This window comes from Dromaius novaehollandiae, chromosome 3 (genome assembly GCF_036370855.1).
Source record: "Dromaius novaehollandiae isolate bDroNov1 chromosome 3, bDroNov1.hap1, whole genome shotgun sequence".
NCBI classification, from domain to species: domain Eukaryota; kingdom Metazoa; phylum Chordata; class Aves; order Casuariiformes; family Dromaiidae; genus Dromaius; species Dromaius novaehollandiae.
Genome location: NC_088100.1, coordinates 55,029,921 through 55,055,522, shown reverse-complemented (window position 1 = coordinate 55,055,522; position 25,602 = coordinate 55,029,921). Strand labels below are relative to the sequence as shown.

The window sequence follows — 25,602 nt, the reverse complement described above, 5'->3', positions numbered from 1 at the left end:
ACATGATTTGTGATGTTTGTTAATTGAATAGAAATTCCTGTAATTAAAGATAATGAAAAGCCTTCAAATCCACATTTGTAAACCCAAATAACAAAATGTCTCAGCTTTGGGAGACCTTTCGGAAAATATCTCTTTTCCAGGAGAGGTCTCTGAAGGCATGGTATGACTGAGATACTCACCCACACTGACTCATAGTGAATACAAGCATACATCCTTTCTTTTAAAATTGTCTGTTCAGGGTTTATTCTGAAACTTAATATAGAATGTTTTCCTACAGATATGAAAGTTGGCAGCCTGACTGTAGATAAGGAATTTATATATTGGAGTGCGGAAACAAAGGAATACACTGTAATTCATCGAGCAAATAAAGAAAACAAAAGCCTCTATTTTCAGAAGAGAGCAAATCATGAGTTGAAAATCTTAGCCTACAGCACAGCAGTACAACCATATCCAGGTAGCAGGGATTTGTGTGTGTGTGTGTTTTTTTTTTTTTTTTTTGTAAATGTAAGGAGTTTGTTTCAGAGCATGCATTTGAGTTGCAAATCATGGTACATGTATTTATGTAAAATATGCTTGCTGGCTGCAGACACATTCCAGAGGGAAACAATTCACTATGCACATTGTAAGAAGGATGAAAATAAGGACTGGCCTGCTGTGAGATCACATGGGAGGTCATGATAACAAAGACTGCCCGTGCTTCAAAGCCTCAGGATGTTAGTGCCGGAGCATACCTATTTTCAAAGTTGCTTGGAACTTGCAGATTTAGAAAGGGTGGTGAACGTTAAACACAGAAAACCAACAAACGCTGTAACCTGAAGATGGTCTGTAGCCACAAAGTGTTGTTGCAAGAGTTTGCCAATGACCCCCATTATGATGATAACTTTTGTTGTTGTTCAGAAGTGTGCAAAGCTGAAAACAAATGTATGCACTTCCAGAGACAAACAGATAAGAACTCTGCTTATGAAAATGATTTGAAAAGAAATGCCTGAGAGGCAATTACAGTTTACATGCTAGTAGACCCAAGCTTCACTTAAAACTCCTAATGTTTTAAACAAACCATCATAGAAGGATAACAAAAGGAAAATAAAAATTAGTTTTACAAGTCATGGTACCTGTAGCAAGTATGTTTGTAAGTGGGAAGGTTTCAAACACCTACTAGCATGCTGAGTTTATTAAAAATAAATCTTTAACGTAAATTTTGCATAAGAATCTGGCAAATATACAGAAGAATATTTTAATGGGATGGACTTCTTTGGAATGAAAGAATTTCATGCTGTTTTGGCCATCCAGTGGAGTTATTCCTGCTCACAGCTCTGATCTGTGCCCAGGCTATTCTTACCAGCACTTTGGGCAAGTCAGTTCTCATGAGGTGTGTGTGGGCTTGGCCTTGGTGCAGGAGCCTGGTTTGGCCCTGGCACAGAGCGTACCAGTCCCTATCCCTATCCTCAGGGACAGGATTTCCTTCAGTAACACCAGGCTATGTGGGCTTAGTTGGTGAGAGAGGAAGGCCCTGAAGTTCAGTCCTCAGGGGTTGTTTCTACCCAGAGATCCCCACAGAGCTCTTCTCATTTACATTGGCTCCTGGAAGTATATTTAGAGGAATACATTGATGTGGCATTCTGAAGGGGGGAAAAATGCACAGAATTTTCTACATAAGTTTTTAAGAGAAAAAAACAATGAAAGCAGTAAAATAAGAAAAATCCTATTTTCTCCTCAGTGTTGAAACCAAATGGTGTATATGTGAAGAAATGATGTTTGCAAAGACTGGCTGGGTTGACTGACATGCTTTTTATTGCTTTTGTGATGTGTGCATGCTGTCGTGCTAGCATTTTCTTTCATTCTAACCTATTTAGTTGCTATCCAGAGATGTGATGTCAATTGATCATTTAACACATCAGAAGCACTCAGTGAAAATTATTGTCCTGTCACAGATTTTGTGAGAGAATGATTTCTCTTCAGGGTCAGGAGGAAGGGGACTGAATACATAGTGAAGGATTTTCTTGTCAGGGTAAACATATTTCTGTGGAACTGCCTGACAGAAACTTTAATTCTGAAAATGACTCAAATCTTTATTCCATCTGGGATTTTTCCCATGGGAATGTTACTACTCTAAGAAACTATAAAATTGACAAAAGCTCAACCTTACATTTATTTCTGTCAAACAGACTTTGTTGCTCCCCTTCCGTTCTGTGCTTGAACCTGCCTCTGGTGGGAAAGGAAGGGTTGCTCATGTAGGGAAAAAAAGATCTCGACAATGAGGCCAGTTGTTCAGGCCTCAGGGCGAACTTTTGTCCTAGTGCCCTCTCCCCCATGTACGCGCCTTAATCTTTTCCTTCAGCCTCTTGGCAGGAGGTTCATTTTAATATACAGTTTTAATTAATCTTTAACAGTACATACAATGATGATGGTTCATCTTCCGTTACCTTTTGTATATTATCAAAGAGTATTTTCTACTCTTTTCTCCCTGTATGTGCCCTTTCTCCTTCGAAACCAGTCTCCCCTTTCCCTGTTGTTACTATGAACTTTACAATAGAGAGCCTGTTGGAAGAAAAGAGGGAAAACATTTTGTTGCTGCAAATCTGTCTTTGCTGTGACAAGCAAGTTTGGACTCAACAGTCTATACTGCCCTTGATAACACAGCAATTAAGATTGGGATTTCCAAGGTATTTAGGTACCTAAAGAAGAATCTAAATAATTTGGTAAATCTGTATCCATTTATAAAAGATAAACATGCATTTATTTTGGTGAGTGCTACTTTTGAAGCCACCAAAGTAATCAAATACTTCATAATCAGGTACAATTAAACATGTTGCTTTCATGTTACATTTGGTTTGTATTTTTGAAACCAAAGAAAAGAGAACACTTTCTTATAATACTTTGCCATATGAATGGTGGTAGAATAACATGCAAATTTGGATTGTTCCAGCAGTAATTATATTTTTGATTTTTTTGGGTGTCTTTCTAGATAAAAGATGCCTGAGTCTAACACCAGACACTGAGGAGCTTACTATCCTTAATATGACGAATACCAGTTTTGTGTTAAGTTTGCCATCTGTCTCACCACAGCAGCTATGCCCTGGCATATCCCAGCCTACGCTGACGTATCCGATATATCTCAGAGAAGTGACTAACAACAGCAGGAGCTCAACCTACCGTTTGTCTGGCATATTGCAAAAAACAGTGGTATGGCTATTTTGGAACAAAAGGCATGTGATATCATATATTGACAGAGGATGTGATATCGCCTCTAATAATTTTATGAAACATTCTGGAACTCCCTACCAGGCATTTTCCACTGCTGTATATCCAGCAGCAATTCTCATCTCTGTTTGGTGCTCTTTGTTTAAATGGTTGATTCCTTAGCTTTCCTTTGTGCAAGTACTCAACTTTTTAACATGCCCTTGCTAAAATCTTGTTGAAACGCATCTGCAGTTTCTTCTTGTAAAAAGTACAGTTGTGGCTGATATTAATCTGTTTAAATAACTGCTGATACTGTCCGACAGCTATATGGTTTGGCTTTGTGTTTTGTGGTAGTTGTACTTGCCCTAGTAATTTTTTTTATTACTTTTTTTTTTGACTTTACCATTTTCTATTGAAGTACTAGCTGCTGAACAGTATGGTATTATAGCCATGCTAATTACAACTTCAGCTTTTTTGCTGGTATCCTAAATTGAATCCTTAGGATTGTACTGTTCTATTTCCCAAACTATCATTTTATTGTTTTTATACACACTAAATTGTATTAGAATACAAAAGTGCTACTATATTATATTTTTTAACATTCTTGTTTCATTGACAGTTGATTAGTGTGATGTGTGACTGTTCCTTTTCTAAGCATACATGCTTATTATCTGATTCCAAGTTACAGGAATTTCAGGGGCCTACAGCTATCATAGACAACCTACAGCCATTTTCAAGTTATGCCATACAAGTTACAGTGAAAAACTACTATTCAGATCCTTCTGAACAGCTGCATGTAGGAAAAGAGATAATTGGCACAACTCTTTATGGAGGTTTGTTTCACTCTTTGTTCTGATTTTGATTGGAATTTTCATCTCAGTTAAAGAAAGGTATGCGTTAGTTTTGGTTATAGATCGGAAAGTAGGGAAGTTTTCTGCTTTAAATGTAATCTGTGTAATCGGTAAAATGTAATCTTCAGAAGGATTTGGAGACCAGACTTGAGAAATCTGTAAGAGTCATAAGAAATGTGTATGTTCTCTACCACTTTTAGCTGTGGACTTCCTGAGGAAAGATAAACTATTAAAATTAAAAAATGACTAAACGGTTGCAGTTTCTGCCTTGGACCATCCTTTCAATAAGCTATGCTTAAATGCCTATATGTGTTTAGGTGTGTGGCGGATGTATGCAACACTGATACTTTTTATTCTTGGCTGCCAGTGTTGACACTGCTCTCATAATTAGTGCTTCCTATGGTGATACAGGTTCTGCCTTATGAAAATCTAATGATACTGAGTTTCATTTCATTGTGGATCAAGCTGAAAAGACATGAAACTACTCCTAAGGGACTGTAGCAAAAAATAAGAAAGCTGCCCTATGATCAGCAGATTTCATTTATTTTGCACGAGGTTCCATGTCCATACTAGTAAATTTGTAGGGCCCACTGACTGAATAAGATTCACTACTGTTGGGAGGTGCCAGGTATTCATGTTGTTGCTTTTTTGTGTGGTAATCTGAGCCATCCTGCAGCAATATGCATCCTTTTGGTGGAAAGACATAAAGGTAACAGGTGAAATGGGAGACCGAGTCACTCCACTGAAATGGAATTTTTCAGTCTCAAGTCAAAAAGAAACTTGAAACTCGGAGCAGGATTCTCTAGTCAGAACAAAACAAAACACTAGGATCAAAATAAAGCAAGTCCTAGAACAGCCACAACAACAGAAAAACCCCAAACCCTGAGCATTTTTAATAGGTAATTTTGTCATCCAGAGCTTTTCACACTTTTCAGTTTTGGCAAAATGGTAATTTTCAATGGCAAACTGCATTTGTTGAAAATTTTCCAACCAGCTGTAGCCAGAATGTATATCTGTCCTGGCCTTTATGTTCTCAGTTTCATGAAGGTAACTGCTAGTTTAAATTGTAACCAGATGCTACTAAAGCCTCTGGAAGTGTGTAAGCTATTTAACACCTCTGAAGCTGTGTGGACTCCCTCTGTCTTTCTCTTAATTCTGGAACAAAATGAAAAAAGCTTGGATTAATCTGAAATTTCCAACAAATTCTAAGACAGAGGAAATAAATAATAATAATTAAAAAAAAGAGGACTTGGAAAAATAAATGCATTGCTCTTGCCACAGAGTGTCACTCTTACTCCACATATGTTTTAGCGAACAAAGCAGGAAACTTGTCTTCTTAACCCATCAAGCTTCTGCACATTTCACTTGAGTAGTCTGTAATCTTGAAGCTAAGGCATAAATTACAGCATGTGTACTCATCATCCTGATATGTTTGGGAATCTAGATAGTGTAAAACCTTAGCAACTTCTTACCTACCTGGACAGTTCAATAGGAAAAAAGAATTTTTATAATGTAGAGTTTGGGCATGCCATATGCCAGTCCAAAGCTTGTGATCGCTAAGCTTTGAAGGAAGGATTGACTCTTCCAAAACAGTTAGTGAGTAACCAGCTGGCATGGACATTAGACCAGCAACACAGTTTCTTCTTTATACAGCTAAGCTAGAGCATGTATTTCTGAGCAAAAATTGTAAATGATGGCAAAAAATGCTTAGGAAATGGAGTTTTCTGATGGCTTCTTCTTGTGCAGATGCTATGTAACATATTGCTGAATATATGCCTTTGTTATTGGACTCTGGAAACATTTCTCAAAGGAAATTAAAAAAACCACCCTCTTTAATTGAGAGATTCTAAATCGAGCAAAACAAAGAGCTAAGAAATATATGGACTTATGGGAAATGAACTTAGGGGACCTCGTTTAATTTAATAGCCATTTCCATTCCATCCTGCTTGCATGATATATTTACAAATATTTTGATTTTCTTTTACAAACTACTCAGTGGCACATTCGACTGACATGTGAGAATATAGTATTTGTGTTTACCATAGAAAATCAATGTAGTGCATCTCCAAAGTTTAAAAAGCTCATTGTGTTTGCTGGGTGCATGATGTTTTACTATATTGATATCTATCTTCTCCTGGCTTACCGTGAACAGAGTGACATATTATAGGAGTTTAGGCTGTCTGTCTAAGGCCAGCCTCAGGTGATATGAGGAAGTGCTCTTGCATTATGATATATAAAATGTCTTGAATTTTATGATTCCTTTTAAAGAGAAGAGAATAAATAGAAGCTATGCAAAACCTTAAGCCTGTCAGAGATTTCAATATAAAGTGCTTCTAAATAACTTTTAAAGAAATATAACTTTTCAATTGGATAAAAAAATTAAAGCAGTTTCACATTATATTGAAAGCATGGAATTTACAGTACCAAAATTAAACAATTTAACTCTTCTCTGAATATACCTTATAATCTGTATTACAAGAATATACCTTATAACCCGTATTGCAAGTTATATCCATTTTTTTCCAGAATTTTCTGTCAGTGAAAAGAGTTCCCAATTGCTATAGTGCATGGGTACCTTTTTTAGTGCATATCCAAGTAAGCATCATGCTAATCTCAGATCTGAGACCCTGATTAGGAAACTAAGAGAGAGCAGGAGTTCTGTGATAGGACTATAAAGGTAAAGATATAGGAGAGCAGCCATTTGTTTTTTCCTGATGGCGTGGTAGGATAGTCAAGGAGATACTAAAATAGTCCCAAAATATTTTTGAATTGGTGTGCTGACAGACTATACAAAAATATGGATTTTACATATGTAGAGTATAACTCCTGGAAATGGATCATAAGTGTGGGTAATGTTTTTTCCTTCCTCATTGACATTTCCTGACTTCTGTAAAACAAATGAGCAAACAAACAAAACCTCTCTACTGAAATCCTTGACTAAAAGGTGATTCATTTTTCTTTCTGTTTCAGTACCAGAGACAGTCGGTTTCATTCAGGCAGTGGTTTTGTCTGACACCACTATCAACATATCTTGGACTGAACCTTCAAAGCCAAATGGACCTCTAGAATCCATCCGCTATCAAATCACTGTCAATTTATTAACTCTTGTCCCAGCAACACCCTTGAGAAAAAGTGAATTTCCAAATGGAACACTTGCCTGGTCTGTCAACGGGCTCCAGCCTGGAACAAAGAATATATTCAAGGTATAGTTAGTTATAAGCAGCTTCATCTGTTTGCTCATTAGCCTGCAAGTCTTTAGACTGCTTATCTTTAAAGTAAGGCTATTTTTGCATTTTGAAAATATGAGCTCAAAACTTGGCAGACTTCTCTCAGTCCTTTAGTCTTCTGATCAAGGAAAATTAAACATCATGTTTTCTTCCTATATGAGTTTTTCAGATGTAATCCTTAAAACTGAGATCTTTTCTATTTGGGGGCACTTTAAAGACCTCAAGAGTAAGTAGGAATTTCTGCTGCAATCTTGTTGTAATTGTCCTGATACTTCATGCAACATGCTAGGCGCTGGTCAACTGACAGGAAATGTCTGTCCTCAAAGGAGGACACCTGGATCTGTGACCGGCTTGTGAAGCATGAGGTATAGTTCAGTAAACAGGCTATGAGAATGCAAATAGGGCATGTTCAAATGATAAAGACTTTTCTCAGGAAAGCACCAGTTTTGAAACTTTTAATGAGGGGAAACCTCTGTTTATTTTATTGGGAGCAGGAATATTCATATTTTTCCTTCAATAAATAACTTTTTATTTAGCAAAAACAATCTTTCCTCAGTTCCATGAAACAAAAAGCAGCTGACAGATCTGCAGTGATATTTGTCATGTTTGAATTAATAGTTGACTGAGTACAATGTTGATTCTGTCTTGCAGTAGTCACCTTTTCAAAGAAAAGCATATTACAAAATATGCATGCAGACGTCAAAACAAGAACAATATATCAGTGTTGGCCCTTTAACAAAGGCAGAAGATGAACAGAGACTTAAAAATGCAGATAGAGGCTTGACTATTTGGTGGCCTTCAAAGAAAATCTCTGTAGAAAAGAATATCGAAGGGTGGTTGTAAACCTGCTGATTTTGGATTTTGTTGAAATATGATGCTGTAAGTGCAGTATAAGAAGTAGTTGCTTCCACTTTCCAGGCAAGTCACACATGGAGGAAGGTCTATATGCTTCTGCCAACTGTGAAATTGAAATGCAAATTTTTATAGATCTCAAATATAGGAAATATAATAATAGGCCTACACCAGGAGGTCTAGCAGAAGCAGCAAAATGGGATATCTATCCTTCAGCTGCCACAGTTCACATGGACTCCCATGTTAGCATCGTGTGAAATCTTTGGTGTCTTGTGTTGCTATGCTGGGGTATGAACTGTGAGAACTGAGGTGCAAATACATCACTCCTCTGCCAGTCCTGCTCTCAGACAGTAACTCAGGCAGAGAGGCTCTGTGGACAGCTGGGGCAGGGATCAGCCACCTTAAATAATCCCAATAATAATTGCCTGAGCACATGTGCCATTGCCTTAAGAATAAGCATAAAAGAATAGCTTGACATGGTGATAAAACCAAGAAGGTAGAAGAACACAAGCATTTCTAAATAACAAGAAAAAGTTGTTATGAACAGGAGACCTGTGACTAGACATTTAAGACAATTCCATGTAGCTAGTGGTACTGTGTATTCAAACCAGCAGAATCTGATGGCCTTACACTGCTTAAGGAACTGGTTAAAATAGTGTGTGAACATTCACAAATATCTTCTAGGACTTTTGGAAGAGGGACGGTCCCAGAGGACTAGTAGAAAGCAAATATAACACCTAACTTCAAAAAGAAAAGGCCACTTTTGTGTAACTTCAGTACCTGAAGGTATTATTAGGACCACATTAGGAGAAAATTTTGGTATACCAGCAACTAGAAGATAACAGGGGAATTAAAAACATCCAACGTAGATTCATAAGAACAAAACATATTACTTCTCTCTTTACAGATAAAGGAATTCTAGGCTAAAAGGAAAATAGTAAATCATGCATCTGGACAGCAAGACTAATATCAGAATGACGTTTTCAAAAGTAACCAAGTAAACATGGGGTCTACAGACTTACCCTTGGGTGCATGCACAAAAAAAGTCAGATAATGGTTTTCACAGTTCACTCTTGGACTCAGAAAACATTCAGCTGACGACTGGGGATTTGTTCTGTGCTTAATTAGATTTCTTTTTTTTTTTTAAATTAAGGATTTGGATGGTATAATGGGGAATACATATACATATATACATATAAATAAATATAAAAATTTGTGCACACAAACATCTGTTTTGTTTGATCACAGCTTAGTGGAAGGCAGTGGTCTGAGGTCCCTTTTCACCTTGTGTTTTTGTGATTCTAAAACACTGCCCAGCATGTGATGATGACATCTACATGCCTGTATAAGAGTTTGCGGCATTTCAGAGAGGTCTAAAACAGAGAATAATCTTGGTAGAAAGCTGAAATTAGAAACCGAGAAGAGTCTCTGAGGAGGGAGGATCCTAGAAACCATGAACTTTCAGTTTGAAGGTGTGCAACACTGAAGTTGTGAGGCTCAAAATGTTTGGTCCCACATTGCCTGAGTATTGCCTTGTTTGAAAATACCTGTTTTTCCAAATAATCTGAGTTGCTAAAGCCAGCTTTCCAATTGGTCTTGTGTTGTGCAGTTCATCCTTTTCCTTGCTAGGTCCTTGCTTTTCACCCTGATGAGAACTGGTTTTCTGAAAGTGCCCCTGTCTTTGCAACAACTTTTGAGACTCCACCTGCACCTGTCAACATAGTGCCCAGAAATACCAGCTTCCAGCTAAAATGGCAAGCTCCTCTGCATGTCAATGCAACCAGCTTCTGGTTTGATTTGCATAAGGTAAAAATACCCTTTAGTATTTTTTCCAGATCAGAGCAAACTTAACTCAGTTCCATCCTGGTGAGCAGGACAGAGTGGCAGGATGTATATGAAGCGTCTCAGTGGCTAATTTGGGCATGGTGACATCAGCCTTAGTGGCTCAAAGGGGTCAGGATGGAGGCAGTGCTTGCCAGGAACAAGAGGGAGTTGCAGCTGCAGCATTTAATACCCCATAGTGCCAAAGGACATCCTGGATGACCCCACCAGAATTCCTCGTGGGTCTCCTGTTTCAGTATAGTCCCCTCCCTCTTCTTTCACTGCCCTCCCCCAAACTACAAGTTGTATCTGAGCTCTGCACAAGAAGGAAAAGAAATGGGATTTCAACATTAAATATCAGGAACACCATAGCATCTGAATTTTATTTTCCTGTGATAGGGGTTAGGAGAAAATGCTGGAGAGGAAAACTGGTCTTGTAGTGTGCAAGGTGGAAGTAAGTGCTACAATGATAGCAACATGGATGGAAGCTTCAGATTTTAATGCCTGGACCACTGGACGCAGACAGTGTCATGTGCTAAATTGGATCAAACAGATTCCTTAATATAGATAATCAGATTCATTAGAGCTACATGAGACATTTGCTGTCTGTCCTAAAACAAATGTCATAGCACAATTCCTGTAAACCACCTCCTTTCAACTGCACCATAGCAAGCTGAACTCACAGGCACATCACTGTGATCCAGAAATGCCAGCTGCATGGAGATAAGCAAGAGGAAGGCTCCTTTTGGCTGTGCAAAGAACTCAGTCTGTTGTCCTTTGTGGCTGACAAGACTTGTAGGTCTCCTGAAAACAAAGAAAACACTAGTTTTTGTGCCCTTGGTCTCTAAGAGGACAAAGTCCCATGTTTGAAACAGCACATGCATAATCTCTCCCCTACGGTATTAAAAGGTGGCAAAGTAGCTTATCTATCCAGGAACAGATCTGTGACAGTTTCAGTAGAGTGACAAAGTTGACCACAATGGTATTTTATTTTTCTAGTGGCAAACAAAAAGTGACTGGTTTTCTCCTGCAAGCACTACTTGCACAGCAGGGCCTGTTTATACGTGTAATCTCACAGGAACTCTTCCTTCTACCAACTACTTTGTAAGAGCAACAGTAGTTTATGTGACAGGAGTGAAAAGCACTTCCTCTTCAACAAGCTTTAAAACTACAGGTAAGCACTTAGTGTAGGATTACAAGAATCCTACACCTACAAGAATCAAACACAGTATTTCGTAAAACTTAGCAGGTAATTTTCTTGTATTAAGAACCAATAATTGTGTGTTTGAAAAATACATCACACAGTTGCAAAAGTAATAGGAGGAAAGAAACTAAGCTTTCCTTCCAAGTGGAACAGAGGGAAAGAGTGAAGGAAATTGAAATGAAATATCTATGTCCATATGAACTCATAACTGTTGAAAGTCTGCATGTGAATGAAAATTTTGAAATTTATCTGTTTCAAAGGGAAGGCCAAAAATTCATTCTTCATGAGGATTATTGGTCTAGATCCTCATTTCTTTTGTATGTCTACACATCCATGTGCATGTCTAAATTTGCTCTATGACCCATTAGCCCTTCTTAAGGATTGTTTCTTCCCTCTGTTCGACAAAAGCTGGTGTTCCCAGTAAGCCAGGAGTTCCAAAACGAGCACAAGACACTAAAAGCTCTGTACAGTGGGAAAAAGCTGAAGACAATGGCAGCAATCTGACCTACTACATCTTAGAAAGCAGGTAAGTTGCATGTACGAGTGCTCTTTAACACAGGATGCATCTAGGCCTGGAGGGACAGCAGGCTGCTCTCCAGCAGCTGTGCCTGGCCTTTCCAGTGGGATAGCCTGGCTGGCTAATTCAGGTACCAAGGGTGCTGTACTTGCCCACTTCCTTCCAAGGAAGCCCTGGGACACAGGGACGCCCTGTGCAAATGCAGGTCAAGAACAATCCCCGCCTGCTTCTAAGGAAGGAGGGTGACCAGAAGTGATAGGGCCGAATTGCTTGGGAAGCAGCAGCGGCATTTCTGGCACTGTGCTCTCCCGTCTGAGAGGAAGATGTGGCCTTGCCGTGGCACATGGCCTCCACAGCTGCGTGTCCTAAGTCCAAGGTGGGGAGGGCAGCTGCAGGGTCCCCATGAAAAGCAGAGGGTATGGTGAGTGCTCTTGCACTGCTGAACAATTTGCATTGCAGACCTGTTCCTTGGGAAATGATGCTACAAGGTGTGTGACAGCTACCTCGACTCTAGCATGCTAGCTGAGAAATAGCCTTTGAACCTCTTTTTGAACGCCAAACTGAGATTTTGGAAAGCCCTGAAAGTCTGTTGTTTGTGTCTTTGAAATTATCTTTGACTGGACTTCTGGACAGACTAGGAGGGAAGATCAGCCTTGTGTTTTGGTATCTTAGGATGATTCTTGCTTGTAACTTCGACCTCTTTTGTGCTTCTTTATTAAAGGGTAAGTGGGTCCATGACCTGGTGAAGGGCATCAAAAGCAAAAGTATGAATTTTCTAAACTGACTAACAATTTCTGTTTTCTCAGTTTTGAATATACAAGTTAAGACAATTTCATTTGTTCTGATTGTCAGCAGTTTAGTGTTATCATTTGTTAAATTAGGTTAAAATTAGGGCTGTGTTAAAATTACGCTTCATCATTTTTTCTAAAGTTGGGCAATTTGAAGTATGCTTGATACAACTAATCATTTTTGCAAATATAGATCTGAGATCTCAGGGACTTTCAGTTTGGCTTTGATGGGAAAAGTGAAATATCAGTGACCCAAATGGACCTTTTCATGCAATCTCTTCCTCAGATAAACTCAGTACTCATCATCTCCAGAAATTCCTAGAAATCTTAGAAGAAAATATAGGCTAACAAGATTTCCAGGACAATCCTGAGATACAGGGATATATTTGGATAAATATTGGTGAATTAGAAGAAGCTTTGGAAATATTTTCAAATTGGATTTCTCAAGCATGTAGTGAATATTCTCTATGAAAATATATAGAGAAATATCTTAGTATTCAGAGAAATACCTTAATATTCATCTTAATAGAGGACTTATGGAAAGATGTTATACAGTTACCAGAAAGGATCATAAGGTATTCCCACCAAGACAGGATGACTAGATAATTTTTAAAGTGTTCTGTGAACAAATACAGATCACCGGGACTATACATGTCATGCTCATTAGGCATCCATACAGTGCTAACTCACACTTAGTCCTGCCTTGTGGGACTGAATGGACAGATTAGAGTATATTGGTGTTGGTGGTGACTTTGAAACTTCTATTTTTTGACCAGGATGCTGGAGGGGTGTTTTCAAGGTAGTCAGTGCAAGGCTTTACTTAAAACTGAAGAGGTTCCATCTGCTGAGATACTCGTATGACATCATTTAAATGAGGAGTGATGGAAGGAACCGAAATTTTAAACTCAATTAGAATTTTTTTCCTCAGTTAACTTGCTGCTTATGAAAGTTAAGGACTGACAACACTGTGGAGCTGGGCATACTTTACCTATATAAGTTTTCACTCAGACATATTTTCCTGGTGCTGTAAGCTTCCTCCATGCAGTTCTGTGAGTGTAGTGCAGCACTGACCTGCATGCTATGAGACCACAATAATTTTGATATGCCAAATTTTGATATGCCCTGTTTTTCACACAGCTCTGGTAAGGATGTGAATGTGCCAAGGACATGAACATTATAGCTTTCACATCTTTTTGGTTTAGAAGTGTTTGTCCTTTTTTCTGCATTAAAGAATGTTGGGAGAGTGTTTGACATACTGATGAAGGTCATTTCACATGAAATATTACAATGTGTGACATGAAATGATATTTCAGATATGGCCTTTCAAGTTAAAATGCATGGTCTTCTTTTGGTTGATGAATAATCAGCTCTGAATTTATTGTGAGCAATCAATCTCAGTCCAATGGATAAAGGAAGAAATATACCCAGCAGTCACCAGATACTATGGGAAACTGGCTAGCTAAAGAATTGTATGTTCACTGCCAATGACTTGCTTCCTGTTTAGCTTGTGAAACCTGATGCACAAGAGCCATTGAATTCCTCTAGGCCCAGGAAAGCAAAAACCTCTCATGGTAAACAAAATAAATCACAGAATCACAGAATGGTTGAGGTTGGAAGGGACCTCTGGAGATTATCTAGTCCAACCCCCCCTGCTCAAGCAGGGTCACCTAGAGCACGTTGCACAGGATCGCGTCCAGGCGGGTTTTGAATATCTCCAGAGAAGGAGACTCCACAACCTCTCTGGGCAACCTGTTCCAGTGCTCTGTCACCCTCACAGTAAAGAAGTTTTTCCTCATGTTCAGAGGGACTTTCCTGTGTTTCAGTTTGTGCCTGCTGCCTCTCATCCTGTCACTGGGCACCATTGAAAATAGTCTGGCCTCATCCTCTTGACACCCTCCCTTAAGATATTTGTATGCTTTGATAAGATCCCCCTCAGTCTTCTCTTTTCCAGGCTAAACAGGTCCAGCTCTCTCAGCCTTTCCTCATAAGAGGGATGCTCTAGTCCCCTAATCATCTTTGTAGCCCTTAGCTGGAGTCTTTCCAGTAGTTCCATGTCTCTCTTGTACTGGGGAGCCCAGCACTGGACACAGTACTCCAGATGTGGCCTCAAAAGGGCTGAGTAGAGGGGGAGGATCACCTCCCTCGACCTGCTGGCAACACTCTTCCTAATGCAGCCCAGGATACCATTGGCCTTTGTGGCTACAAGGGCACATTGCTGGCTCACGGTTAACTTCTTGTCCACCAGGACTCCCAGGTCCTTCTCCGCAGAGCTGCTTTCCAGCAGGTCAACCCCCAACCTGTACCGGTGCATGGGGTTATTCCTCCCTAGGTGCAGGACCCTGCACTTGCCTTTGTTGAACTTCATGAGGTTCCTCTCGGCCCAACTCTCCAGCCTGTCCAGGTCCCTCTGAATGGTGGCACAGCCCTCTGGTGGATCACCCACTCCTCCCAGTTTTGGATCATCAGCAAACTTGCTGAGGGTGCACTCTGTCCCTTCATCCAGGTCATTGATGATTAAGTTGAACAAGACTGGACCCAGTACTGACTCCTAGGGGACACTGCTAGCTACAGGCCTCCAGCTAGACTGCACCACTGATCACAACCCTCTGAGCTCTGCCATTCAGCCAGTTCTCCATCCACCTCACCGTCCACTCATCTAACCCCCACTTCCTGAGCTTACCTATGAGGATGTTACGGGAGACAGCATCGAAAGCCTTGCTGAAGTCAAGGCAGACAGCATCCACTGCTCTCTTCTCATCTACCCAGCCAGTCATCACATCATAGAAGGCTATCAATTGGTTAAGCATGATTTCCCCTCAGTAAATCCATGCTGACTACTCCTGATCATCTTATTTTCCTCCACATGCTTAGAAATGACATCCAGGATAAGCTGTTCCATCACTTTTCCAGGGATTGAGGTGAGGCTGACTGGTCTGTAGTTTCCTGGGTCCTCCTTCTTATCCTTTTTGAAGACTGCAGTGACATTGGCTTTCTTCCAGTCCTCAGGCACCTCTCCTGATTTCCTGACCTTTCAAAGATAATGGAGAGGGGCCTAGCAATAACATCTGCCAGCTCCCTCAGCCCTCGTGGGTGCATCCCATCGGGGCCCATGGGTTTGTAGGTGTCAAGTTTGCCTGAACGATCTCTAACCCAATCCTCCTCCACCAAGGGAAAGTCCTCCTTTCTCCAGACTTTCTCCCTGGTCTCCAGGGTCTGGGATTCCTGAGGGCTGGCCTTAGCAGTAAAGACTGAAGCAAACGCGGCATTCAGTAACTCTGCCTTCTCTGTATCCTTCATCAGCAGGGCGCTCACCCCATTCAGCAGCAGGCCCACATTTTCCCCAGTCTTCTTTTTGCTACTGATGTATTTGAAGAAGCCCTTCTTGTTGTCCTTGACATCCCTTGCCAGATTTAATTATAAATGGGCTTTGGCATTGCATCCCTGCGCACTCTGACCATGTTCCTATATTCCTCCAAAGTGGCCTGTCCCTTTTTGCACATTTTCTGTATACCTCCTTCTTCTGTTTGAGTTTTGCCAGGAGCTTCTTGCTCACCCATGCAGGTCTCCTGCCCCCTTTGCTTGACTTCTTACTCATAGGGATGCACTGATCTTGAGCTTGGAGGAAGTGATGCTTGAATATTAACCAGCTCTCTTGGACCTCCCTTCCTTCTAGGGCCTTGACCCATGGGATTCCTCCAAGTAGGTCCCTAAAGAGGCCAAAGTTTGCTCTCCTGAAGTCCAGGGTTGCGATCCTACTTACTGCCCTGCTTCCTCCTCGCAGGATCCTGAACTCCACCATCTCATGGTCACTGCAGCCAAGGCTGCCCCCAACCTTCACATCTCCAACCAGTCCTTTGTTTGTTAGTACAAGGTCCAGCAGCACACCTCTCCTCATTAGCTCCTCCACCACCTGTGTCAAAAAGTTATCATCAATGCTCTGCAGGAACCTCCTGGGCTGTTTGTGCCTAGCTGTGGTGTCTTTCCAGCAGATATCAGGGTGGTTGAAGTCCTCCATGACAGCGAGGGCCTGTGATTGTGAGGTTACTTCCAACTGTCTGTAGAAGGCCTCATTGACTTCCTCTTCCTGACCAGGTGGCCTGTAGTGAACACCCACGACAGTGTCACCCATGTTAGCCTGCACTTTAATCCTTACCCATAAGCTCTTGACTCGCTCTTTGTCCACCCCTAGGCAGAGCTCGATGCATTCCAGTTGCTCTCTCACATAAAAAACAACTCCACCACCTTGCCTTCCTGGCCTGTCTTTCCTAAAAAGCATGTAGGCATCCATGACAGCCTTCCAGTCATGTGAGCTATCCCACAATGTCTCTGTAATTGCAGTGAGATCATGGCCCTGTGACCGCACACAGATCTCTAATTCTTCCTGTTTGTTCCCCATGCTGCGTGCATTGGTGTACAGGTATTTCAGAGAAGTAATCAAGTGTGCAGGTTTCTCAGGAGGGGTGCAAGAGGATCCTCCATAGTCATGTCCCATGCGCACTTCCCCGGCTGCATGCACCCGCTGGAGGCATCCCGACTTGAGCTGTGTTTTGCTGACTACCCTGTCTCTATAACTCTCCCCTTCCCCCACCTTTCCTAGTTTAAAGCCCTCCTTACCAGGCTGGCCAACCTGTTTGCATGCCCCGCTTAACGAGATGGATCCCATCTCTCCCCATCAGTTGTCAGTCTTCAAACAGGGTCCCATGGTCGTAGAAACAAAAACCCTGTTACCAACACCAGCGGCACAGCCTGTTGCTAACTTGAAAAATCCATCTACTTCTTCTCCCATCCTTCCCCCTCACTGGCAGGACCGAGGAGAAAATGACCTGGGCTCCCAGACCCTTGACCCCATCCCCTCTGAAATCCTGTTTGATGGTTTCCAGTTTGCCCTTGGTATCATTAATGCCCACATGGAAGAGCAGCAGAGGGTAATAGTCTGACGTGTGGACAAGCCTTGGCAGTCTTTCCGTGACATCTCGTATTCAAGCCCCTGGCAGGCAACAAACTTCTCTAGACAAGAGGTCAGGTCAGCAGATAGGTTCCTCTGTCCCCTGCAGCAGGGAGTCACAACAATCACTCGCTGCTTCTTCCAGGTGTTCCACAAGGCACAGGTTTTGTCAGCCCAGTTGCTTCCCTTGAAGCCGTGCCCAGCTCTTTCTCAGCCTGGAGGGCACTAAACCTGTTCCTCAATTGCAAGTCTTCAGGAGGAGTAAGAGCCTTATTATTTTGCTTATTTTTTTTTTTGAAAGCTAAATCCAAAGGTTTTGAAATCTGTGAGGTGTGCACTGAAGCAAGTGAAAGACTGCTGTAGCCTTTTATGTGTAAAAGGTTCTAACATTTCATTTCCAATGCCAGACTAAAGATGTGTGATTTCCAGCATTGCTGAAATGGCATGGTACGATCTTCTGCTCTGTAGCCAAATCCCCATGAATAGAATGAGCTTTCATGCAAGCAGAGAGATTTCGTGAAAGCCGCGGTGTTGAAATGAATAGTGGGGGAGAAGCAGCAAGCAGCACTCCCTTCATTAATAATACACCTGTGTTATTTTGCTGTGCCTTCTGCAGGAAGCAGTCTGACAACACTAGCAAAATGAAGTCCTTGTGGAAGGTGGTTTACAATGGCTCCTGCGCCAGCATTTGCACATGGAAGGCCGAGAACTTAGAAGGAACTTTCCAGTTCAGAGTGGCAGCTGCAAATGTGCTGGGACTTGGTGAATACAGCGACACCAGTGAGGCTATCATTTTGGGTGAAGGTATGTACCGTACTTTTGAATTCTGGTAATCAAGCTCTTTATTCAGAAGAATTACACTGATTTCTGAAGAGAGGCTGACTATTTTTATGACACTACTGCTCCACAGATAAAGTTATGTGTCTAAGGGGTGATAAAAGGTTGCACTCATCCAGTGATCCTAGCTGCCAGTGCTGACAGAGACTCTTTGCATGGAACAGTGGACCTGAGCTTTGCTTCTGCTTGTTTATACTGGTTTGTCTCTGTGCCCCTGTACTCTACATCACAAGATAAATCTTGAAGTAAAGGTAGGCTTCCAGGCTGGCTAAGCCTGTGGGAACTTAATTGTTGCCTTCAGCAGGAATGTTAGACCTACACTCTGCGAGTGCTTTTGAAAATCACACTTTAAGTGGTTAAACAGTTCAGCATTTTCTTTTTCCTTATACACAGTAGGTCATTACCAAAGGAATGGCCCTGATCTGGGGGAAGAGAACTAGTTGGACCATACATAGATGTTTATATATAGCCTGTAAGAGAGCTTTGCACAGATGAAAACAGCAAGCAGCTCAAGGGAAGTGAACCTGCGGTTCACTCAGGTTTGCTTAGCTCAGTAGGGCTGATACGGTTTGTATACACAGTCATTTACCAACTCACCTCTTCTATTTAACAGATACTATGACCTCTCCAGACACCATCATTGCTGTTGCTGTTACAATTGGAGCTGTTGTGCTAGGCTTGACTGTGGTCATACTGCTTGTTTTTGGTATGTGGCTGTTTTTCGCATCTCCTGGGTTTGCCAGGCAACAATAAAAGGCAGTTCAAATGGCAGGAAATGATGGGCCTCCAGGTTTTTCCCCATTTCAGGGAAATGCTGAACAATCCCTGGGGTGGGAGCTGGAGGGAATTCAGGTGTTCTCATCCTTCAGGGCTCTAGAGATGGCTGGCTATGTTTGCAGTATGTGGGATGGGATATCAGCTCGCTCCGTCCTCAGACATCTCTTTCTGTTGGTTCCCTGCAGGGAGAGCACAGGAATGCTGAGGGAGCTCTGATATTTTTCTGTCTTCTTATGAAAACTTGTACCTTGTAATTCCGAAGCTGGGTACTGCATTTATTCACCAAAGGGTCCCATTTTTTTCCCTTCAAGCTTTGTCCCTAACAGAAGGGTCCAGCCTTAAGCTGGACCTGCCCTCTCATCCCTCATCCTCTCCCCGGGACATAGCACCAGTTCTTTGGGCTTGGGTCTTGCTGTAAACAGGAGCAGGGGTTTGATTTCTCTGCTCAAGGAGCTGTTCTGTTGTCTGCTGTAGGGAAAAGGTATTGGCCAGATAGAAATGTCCTGTGTACACAGGCGGCTGGAAGGTCGTAATGAAGAGAGTAGCAAATAACCTGTAGCCATTCAGCCTGCTGTCATGCTGGGATGCTCCCAGAGTGAAACATCTGATATTCTGCTTTTCTATTCCAGTATGGCACCAACGATGGAAATCCAGAAAACCAGTCTCGCCTGGACAGATAGTACTTGTCAAGGAAGATAAAGAGTTAGCTCAGCTCAGGGAGGTGGCTGAGACAGTGGGACTAGCCAATGCCTGCTATGCTGTCAGGTATGTCCTTGGAGCATGTGTATTTTCAGGACAAAAAAAGGAAGAGAGTTTCCCTGGACTGGTTTTTGTCAGTGCGCTCATCCCTGACACTTTGAGGTGGAGTTAAGGTCCACATCTGCACTGCAGGGCTGGTCTGCTCTGAAGTATGCCTTGCTGTGCTGGTCCCCTGGCACGCATGCCGGCTGGGGGAGGCCTTGATTTCTGCTGGGCCACCCTGCATGCTCCCTTGGAAAGGAAATGCAAGTGCATGGGGAGGGAAAGACCTGGTATATTCCAATAACTTCCAAAACACCCAGGCTTTGCCTGAGTCCACCTTAAATATATCTGATGAGACACAGTACCAGATGCATTTGAGGAAGAATGTTAATAACATTTCAATTATTTTTAACTATTAAAAAGTGACTAGTGTTGCTGTTTTGTAGCATTCTTCCTTCTCCAGCAGAGATTGAATTGCTGCCAGCTTTCCCTCGGGACAAACTAAACTTACACAAATTGCTGGGAAGTGGAGCATTTGGAGAGGTATATGAAGGGACTGCAGTAGATATCCTGGCAGATGGAAGTGGAGAATCCAAAGTAGCCATCAAGGTAATCACAGCTGCTTAGTTCTCTGGCAACAGTACGGGATAGGCAGACAAACTTGTCTGAGAGGTCATACCAGAGAAATGGGAGTTGAGAGCTTTAGGTGATTTCACTGCAGTATTTTGTGCAAGTCACTTAAAGCTGAGACTGTCACCTCATGATTCCTGAAAAATATTAAGAGTTTATGTAAGGCTGTGTCTGTGTCTGACTGCTTTAGTTAAGTGCTGCATGATAGCGATGGTGGTGTCCTAAGTATCATTACTTTTTTTGCTTTCTGTTGAATAGACTTTGAAGAAAGGTGCAACAGACCACGAGAAGAGTGAATTCCTGAAGGAAGCACACTTAATGAGGTGAGGACAACTTTACTGCTAGGCACCCTTTAAAGCCAGTACACATAAGGGCTGTGGCCTTCTAGAGGACAGTGGTGCTTTCATTATTCTGAACAAATCAGTGTGGCATTTTGGGGAGCCCTCCTGTTTCTGCTGAGAAAATATATGACTACTGATGAAAGCAGAGTTATAAAACTGATTTGCAAAATTTAAGATGCAAACTGTAGGTTCAGTATGCTTATATTGTGGATTTATTGGGTTTTGAACTGAGACACTTCGGCATCTTTGCTCCCCTAGAAGTAAATTAGCTGTTAAAGACAACTGGGCAACATTTGGCTACTCCCATTTCATCAAAATAAATTTATCAACACAAGCTGATGCCTCAAGTTTCAATTTACCGAGGAAATCTGGTTTAAAAATGTGCAGGTTTACCACTAGAGGCTGCCACATCCCTCTTCTACTGAGGTGGATGCAAACAGACGATAAGTATCTGCCAGCACTGCATGAGTTTTACATGGAAAGGTCTGTGTTTCTGCTGGAACTCTGATTTTCCAGAGTCTTAACAAAGACTAGTAGAAGTTGGGCTGAAGTTTTCCACTGGTAGCATAAGACTAAGAACAGGGTTTTGTTTTCAGATGTGCTGATCTGCAGTTCTCTGACTTCTGTTTTGTGTGTGCAGAATTAGAAGGATCTTTTGAAAAATGGAGGATTTTATTTTCTGTGCAGAAAACAAAGTTTATTAGATTTGGAACTGCTTTCCAGAAAATTCTTTTTTGTTTGTGTTTCCATATTAAACAAAAATCTTACATTTCTTTGCCTTTTTCCACCTACTCTACACTGACTGAGGATAAAGCCTTGTGAAAATCTCTGAAGCATCCCCAGTTCTGCTTTCTTTTTGCAGAAAATAGTCCAAAAACAGAAATCTGGGAAAAATATGTAATTGGAAATAGTTGTATTTAAATGGAAATGCTATTGTGTGCCCATATGCACACTAATACAGTGAGATAAAGAGACCAAGAGAATAGAAAAATTTAAACATTACATATACCCAATAGTCATTAAATCAAGAAAAAAGTTGGTATGTTTTATATGCTTTAAAGCTTTCTTTCTTTATCTAGAAAAGACTGATTCAGTTCTCTCTTGGAGGGCTTAGTGATACTTATTGATATTCATCTATAAGGTCTCTTAAATTAATCCAAGGGCAGAATGGGAACTCAAGTGTACCTGACTGTTGACATATCCTCATGTTCATGATTTAAAGGCAACTTCTATTTTGCTTGCCATTTGGAAAGCATATTAAAATTCAGCTTGCAGTGTTATGCACACTGTCCCAGTTAAGCAAGGACTATTTGTTTCTTCTATTTTTACTATGCAGCAGTGGGAAAATATTTGAGTTACCTGTGTTGCAAACAGTCATTTGATACTGGATATTGGCGAGTCATTTGTGTCCGAATACATGTAAAAAATTCTTGGGTATATCCCGTCACTTGGGAACTAATGAATGACAGCTCACTGGAGAAAGGGTTGGGTGAGCTGAGCTGTGAGGAAAGTGCCAGGTGCTCCTGCCTGGGTTATTGTTTCTTCGAGGGTCGAGGTTTGTCTGATTGAGAGGTATGTGCTGGGGGTGAGGGGTGAACTGTCAAATTCAGAATCACACTTCTTGTTAAAGAGTTTTTGACCACACCTAAGATTATTAGGATTGAAAGAGGTTTGGAAGAAAAATGTTTCTCTGCTTTATTTGTTTGTTTACGCTGGTGCATTTGACAGCATTTTAGACACCACCAGTTTCCCCAGTAGAGTCAAGTTTCTCTGACTGTTGGTGCGAGTCCTTTCACACAGCAGTCGGAAGGGAAAAACATTTTCGAACACAGGACATGTAATTGTGAAAGCTCGGGCACTGACAGAGCCTGTAAATATTCTCCGTTCTTTGAAAAGTGCTAAATGTCAGGCTGCTGATTGCTGTCGTAATCCCTTTCTTTTTGGACACACACAAGGCAGTATCTAGCATACCTTACTCCAAATACTCCTCCTGCATATTTTATTTTTCTTCAAAATGTACTGTGAGAGACAATTCTCCTTTGGATTGTGCAAATAACATGGTGCACCTCGTGCTTTTACCTTTCTCTGCACGTTTCTCTGAATCAACAGTTCCTCTCTGATTACAGTAGTAAAAGCAGTCTATTAAAATACTACAGATTCCTTTAACTTAGAGGTTGCAATTCATGTTATTCTTAGCTGAGATTGCCATTTGGCTACCTTGCTTTACTTCCTTTTTCCTAGAAACAAGATGAAGTGTGCTTTTAATATGCCTACATGCATTAGACTGCCCACCAAAATATAGTGTAAGTCTATATTTTTAATGAGTGTCTCTGAACTGTCCCCATGACTGAGCAAATTCAAGCACTGTAAGTTCACGCTGTTGGTAGAGGCAGGATTGTAAAAGTCAAACTGCACATGCACTGCAGGCAGCTTATGTGCAAGTTATTAGCTATCAACAAACTGGGATTTTTCATACATAATCTCACAGCCATTTCCTTCTCTTTAGTAAATTTGATCACCCCCACATTCTGAAGTTACTTGGAGTGTGTCTGTTAAATGAACCTCAGTACCTTATACTGGAGCTGATGGAAGGAGGGGATCTACTTAACTATTTACGAGGAGCCAGGAAGCAAAAGGTAGTATAAGGACTCTAACTGATATGTTTTTTAACCCGTAGCTGCCCACTGTTTCTCAGTTTTCTTCTTCCTCAAAGGCCATGTTGATGCCTAGCTGTTTCTGTGTCTGCAGACTCTGACCTGGCTTTTCCTTTACACCCTGGGACCTCAGTGTTCAAGTGCAGAATTTGAATTCAGAGGTGCTGTGAAATGGATTGAACGTCAGTAGGCCACTGACAAAAATTGTTTTTTCAGTCATGACATGCCTGTTGAGTTTCTTTCTATGAACAGCATGAACAGTGCTTTGAAAAGTGATCATAAATAATACCTCACATATGTATTTTTTTCTTTGGATAGCAGAAGTATCCGTAATGTGCTAGGCAGAGTCCAAGTATACAAGAGGACACTGTCCCTATATGTATCCCCAAAGGCTTTAGAAAGAAAGAGGAAAAGAGAAAGGGATAAACCTCTTAAATTAAGTCATTTTTTTCATAGTCAGCATACAAATTAAGAATATGGATGATAGGACTGCAGGCCAAAAGGACTTGACACTGAAATTTTATAGCATTATAGCAATAGCCTAGTTCATTTGCATGACCAGATCAAGTCCGCACTCAGTATTGAATTCAGCAATGTGCACTATAATCTGTTCTACTGATAAATACAGCAGCAAGCAAACCTGACCTGATATGGGGAAAAAATTTTCAGGATCCCATTTCTTCTGCTACAGCAAAGAAGCAATTCTGAAGGTCCCAGGATATTCTTAGCCCCACACCAAAGAGCAGGATGTGCTCTCCTGCCTTGCAGGACAATGATTTGGCAGTTTACCCTGCCAGTAATTGGTGTCTACTTTTTTGACATACAGAGATTTTGCACTTCCCTGTGTTTTGCATGTTTTGGAAAAGTCCTATGAGTTTCAAATGAAAAAACAATACCATATTGGCATAGTGAGGCTGTCTTTCTGAGTCTGTAAAGCTGGAAGACATGGCTAACTTCCGTCTCTGTTTCTTGTAGCTCCAGACCACCTTACTGACAGTGACTGATCTCTTGGATATATGCTTGGATATTTGCAAAGGCTGTGTCTATTTAGAGAAAATGCATTTCATACACAGGTATAGAACTTATTTCCTTAGTCTTCCTAGGCTTACCCACAGTATCAGGAGTAATTATTTTACCTGGGAAAAGATTTCCTGCGAAAGATTTCACAACATAATGGGAAGGGGAAAGCACTGGAGTGCAATATAATTTTGTGCTAGTTTGCTAGAATCACCTTCAGTTCTCTCCCGAAGTGGTGGGCTACTCTGAGATTTGAAACCAGGACCCATTGCACAGGAGGCGAGAATCATATCCCTGGCAACAAAGAGAAGGGCAAGCGGAGAGATCTGTTTATTGTCATCATATGCCTAATAGTGGGTTATAGGGAACACAGAGCCAGGCTCTTCTCAAAGGGGACACAGAGCCAGACTCTTCTCAAAGGGGCACAAGGGAAAGATGAGAGGTGACGAGCACAGGTTGCAGCTAGGGAAATTAGGAAATATTCTTCACAATGAGCAGGATCGTTCACTGGAACAGGTTGTCCAGAAAGGCTGTGGAGTCTTCCTCCCTGGTGACATTCAAAATTTAGCTGGATTAGGCCCTGAGCTACCTGATCTAACTTCATGTCTGGCACTGCTTTGAATGGGAGGTTGAACCAGATGATCTCCAAAGGATCCCTTTGGCCTGAGTTACTCTGTGATGCTAACTCCATCCTTTTGTTTCTGCTTTACGAATCAGGGACTTGGCTGCTCGCAACTGCCTTGTATCTGTGAAGGAATATGAGAGCTGCTCCCGAGTAGTAAAGATTGGGGATTTTGGGCTTGCCAGAGATATCTACAAAAATGATTATTACAGAAAAAGAGGAGAAGGACTACTGCCTGTGAGATGGATGGCCCCTGAAAGCCTCATTGATGGTGTCTTTACCAATCGCTCTGATGTCTGGTGAGTTCTAGCAGCCATACAATTGTGCAAATAATAATGCTAAATCCCACAGAGAAGAAGAATGGTTTACCAGAGCAATGATGGATTTGTATATAGCCATCTCTAATCATTTATAGGCTAAGGCAAATATCTTTCTAATATAATTTTCTCATAGTTTGGCACTATGACAGTACCTGCATGTATATATTTCTTTACTTAATGCTTTGGGTTCTACCTTTGGATTCTGGCTGGAAAGAACTGGTGTCATTCAATTAAACAATATTGTACTAAGCCCACAGTATGTTTTTTTGCTTGTTTGG

The 25,602-nt window shown here is 41.3% G+C and overlaps 1 protein-coding gene across 4 annotated transcripts in view; it reads left to right on the top strand.

Annotated features, from left to right (window-relative positions):
- The window catches only part of ROS1 (ROS proto-oncogene 1, receptor tyrosine kinase), a 78,183-nt gene that overhangs the window by 35,044 nt on the left and 17,537 nt on the right, over positions 1–25,602 (top strand). For 3 of the 4 annotated variants that reach the window (XM_064508916.1, XM_026123539.2, XM_026123541.2), the window contains exons 27-41: positions 278–454; positions 2,966–3,183; positions 3,863–4,013; positions 7,002–7,234; positions 9,740–9,916; positions 10,931–11,105; positions 11,544–11,661; positions 18,002–18,189; positions 18,836–18,928; positions 19,629–19,764; positions 20,187–20,349; positions 20,629–20,693; positions 23,218–23,347; positions 24,341–24,438; positions 25,100–25,303. In XM_064508916.1, the coding sequence (XP_064364986.1) occupies positions 278–454; positions 2,966–3,183; positions 3,863–4,013; positions 7,002–7,234; positions 9,740–9,916; positions 10,931–11,105; positions 11,544–11,661; positions 18,002–18,189; positions 18,836–18,928; positions 19,629–19,764; positions 20,187–20,349; positions 20,629–20,693; positions 23,218–23,347; positions 24,341–24,438; positions 25,100–25,303 (2,326 nt within the window). The remainder of the gene's footprint in view (positions 1–277; positions 455–2,965; positions 3,184–3,862; positions 4,014–7,001; positions 7,235–9,739; positions 9,917–10,930; positions 11,106–11,543; positions 11,662–18,001; positions 18,190–18,835; positions 18,929–19,628; positions 19,765–20,186; positions 20,350–20,628; positions 20,694–23,217; positions 23,348–24,340; positions 24,439–25,099; positions 25,304–25,602) is intronic. The other variant, XM_026123540.2, reaches the window with a different exon arrangement.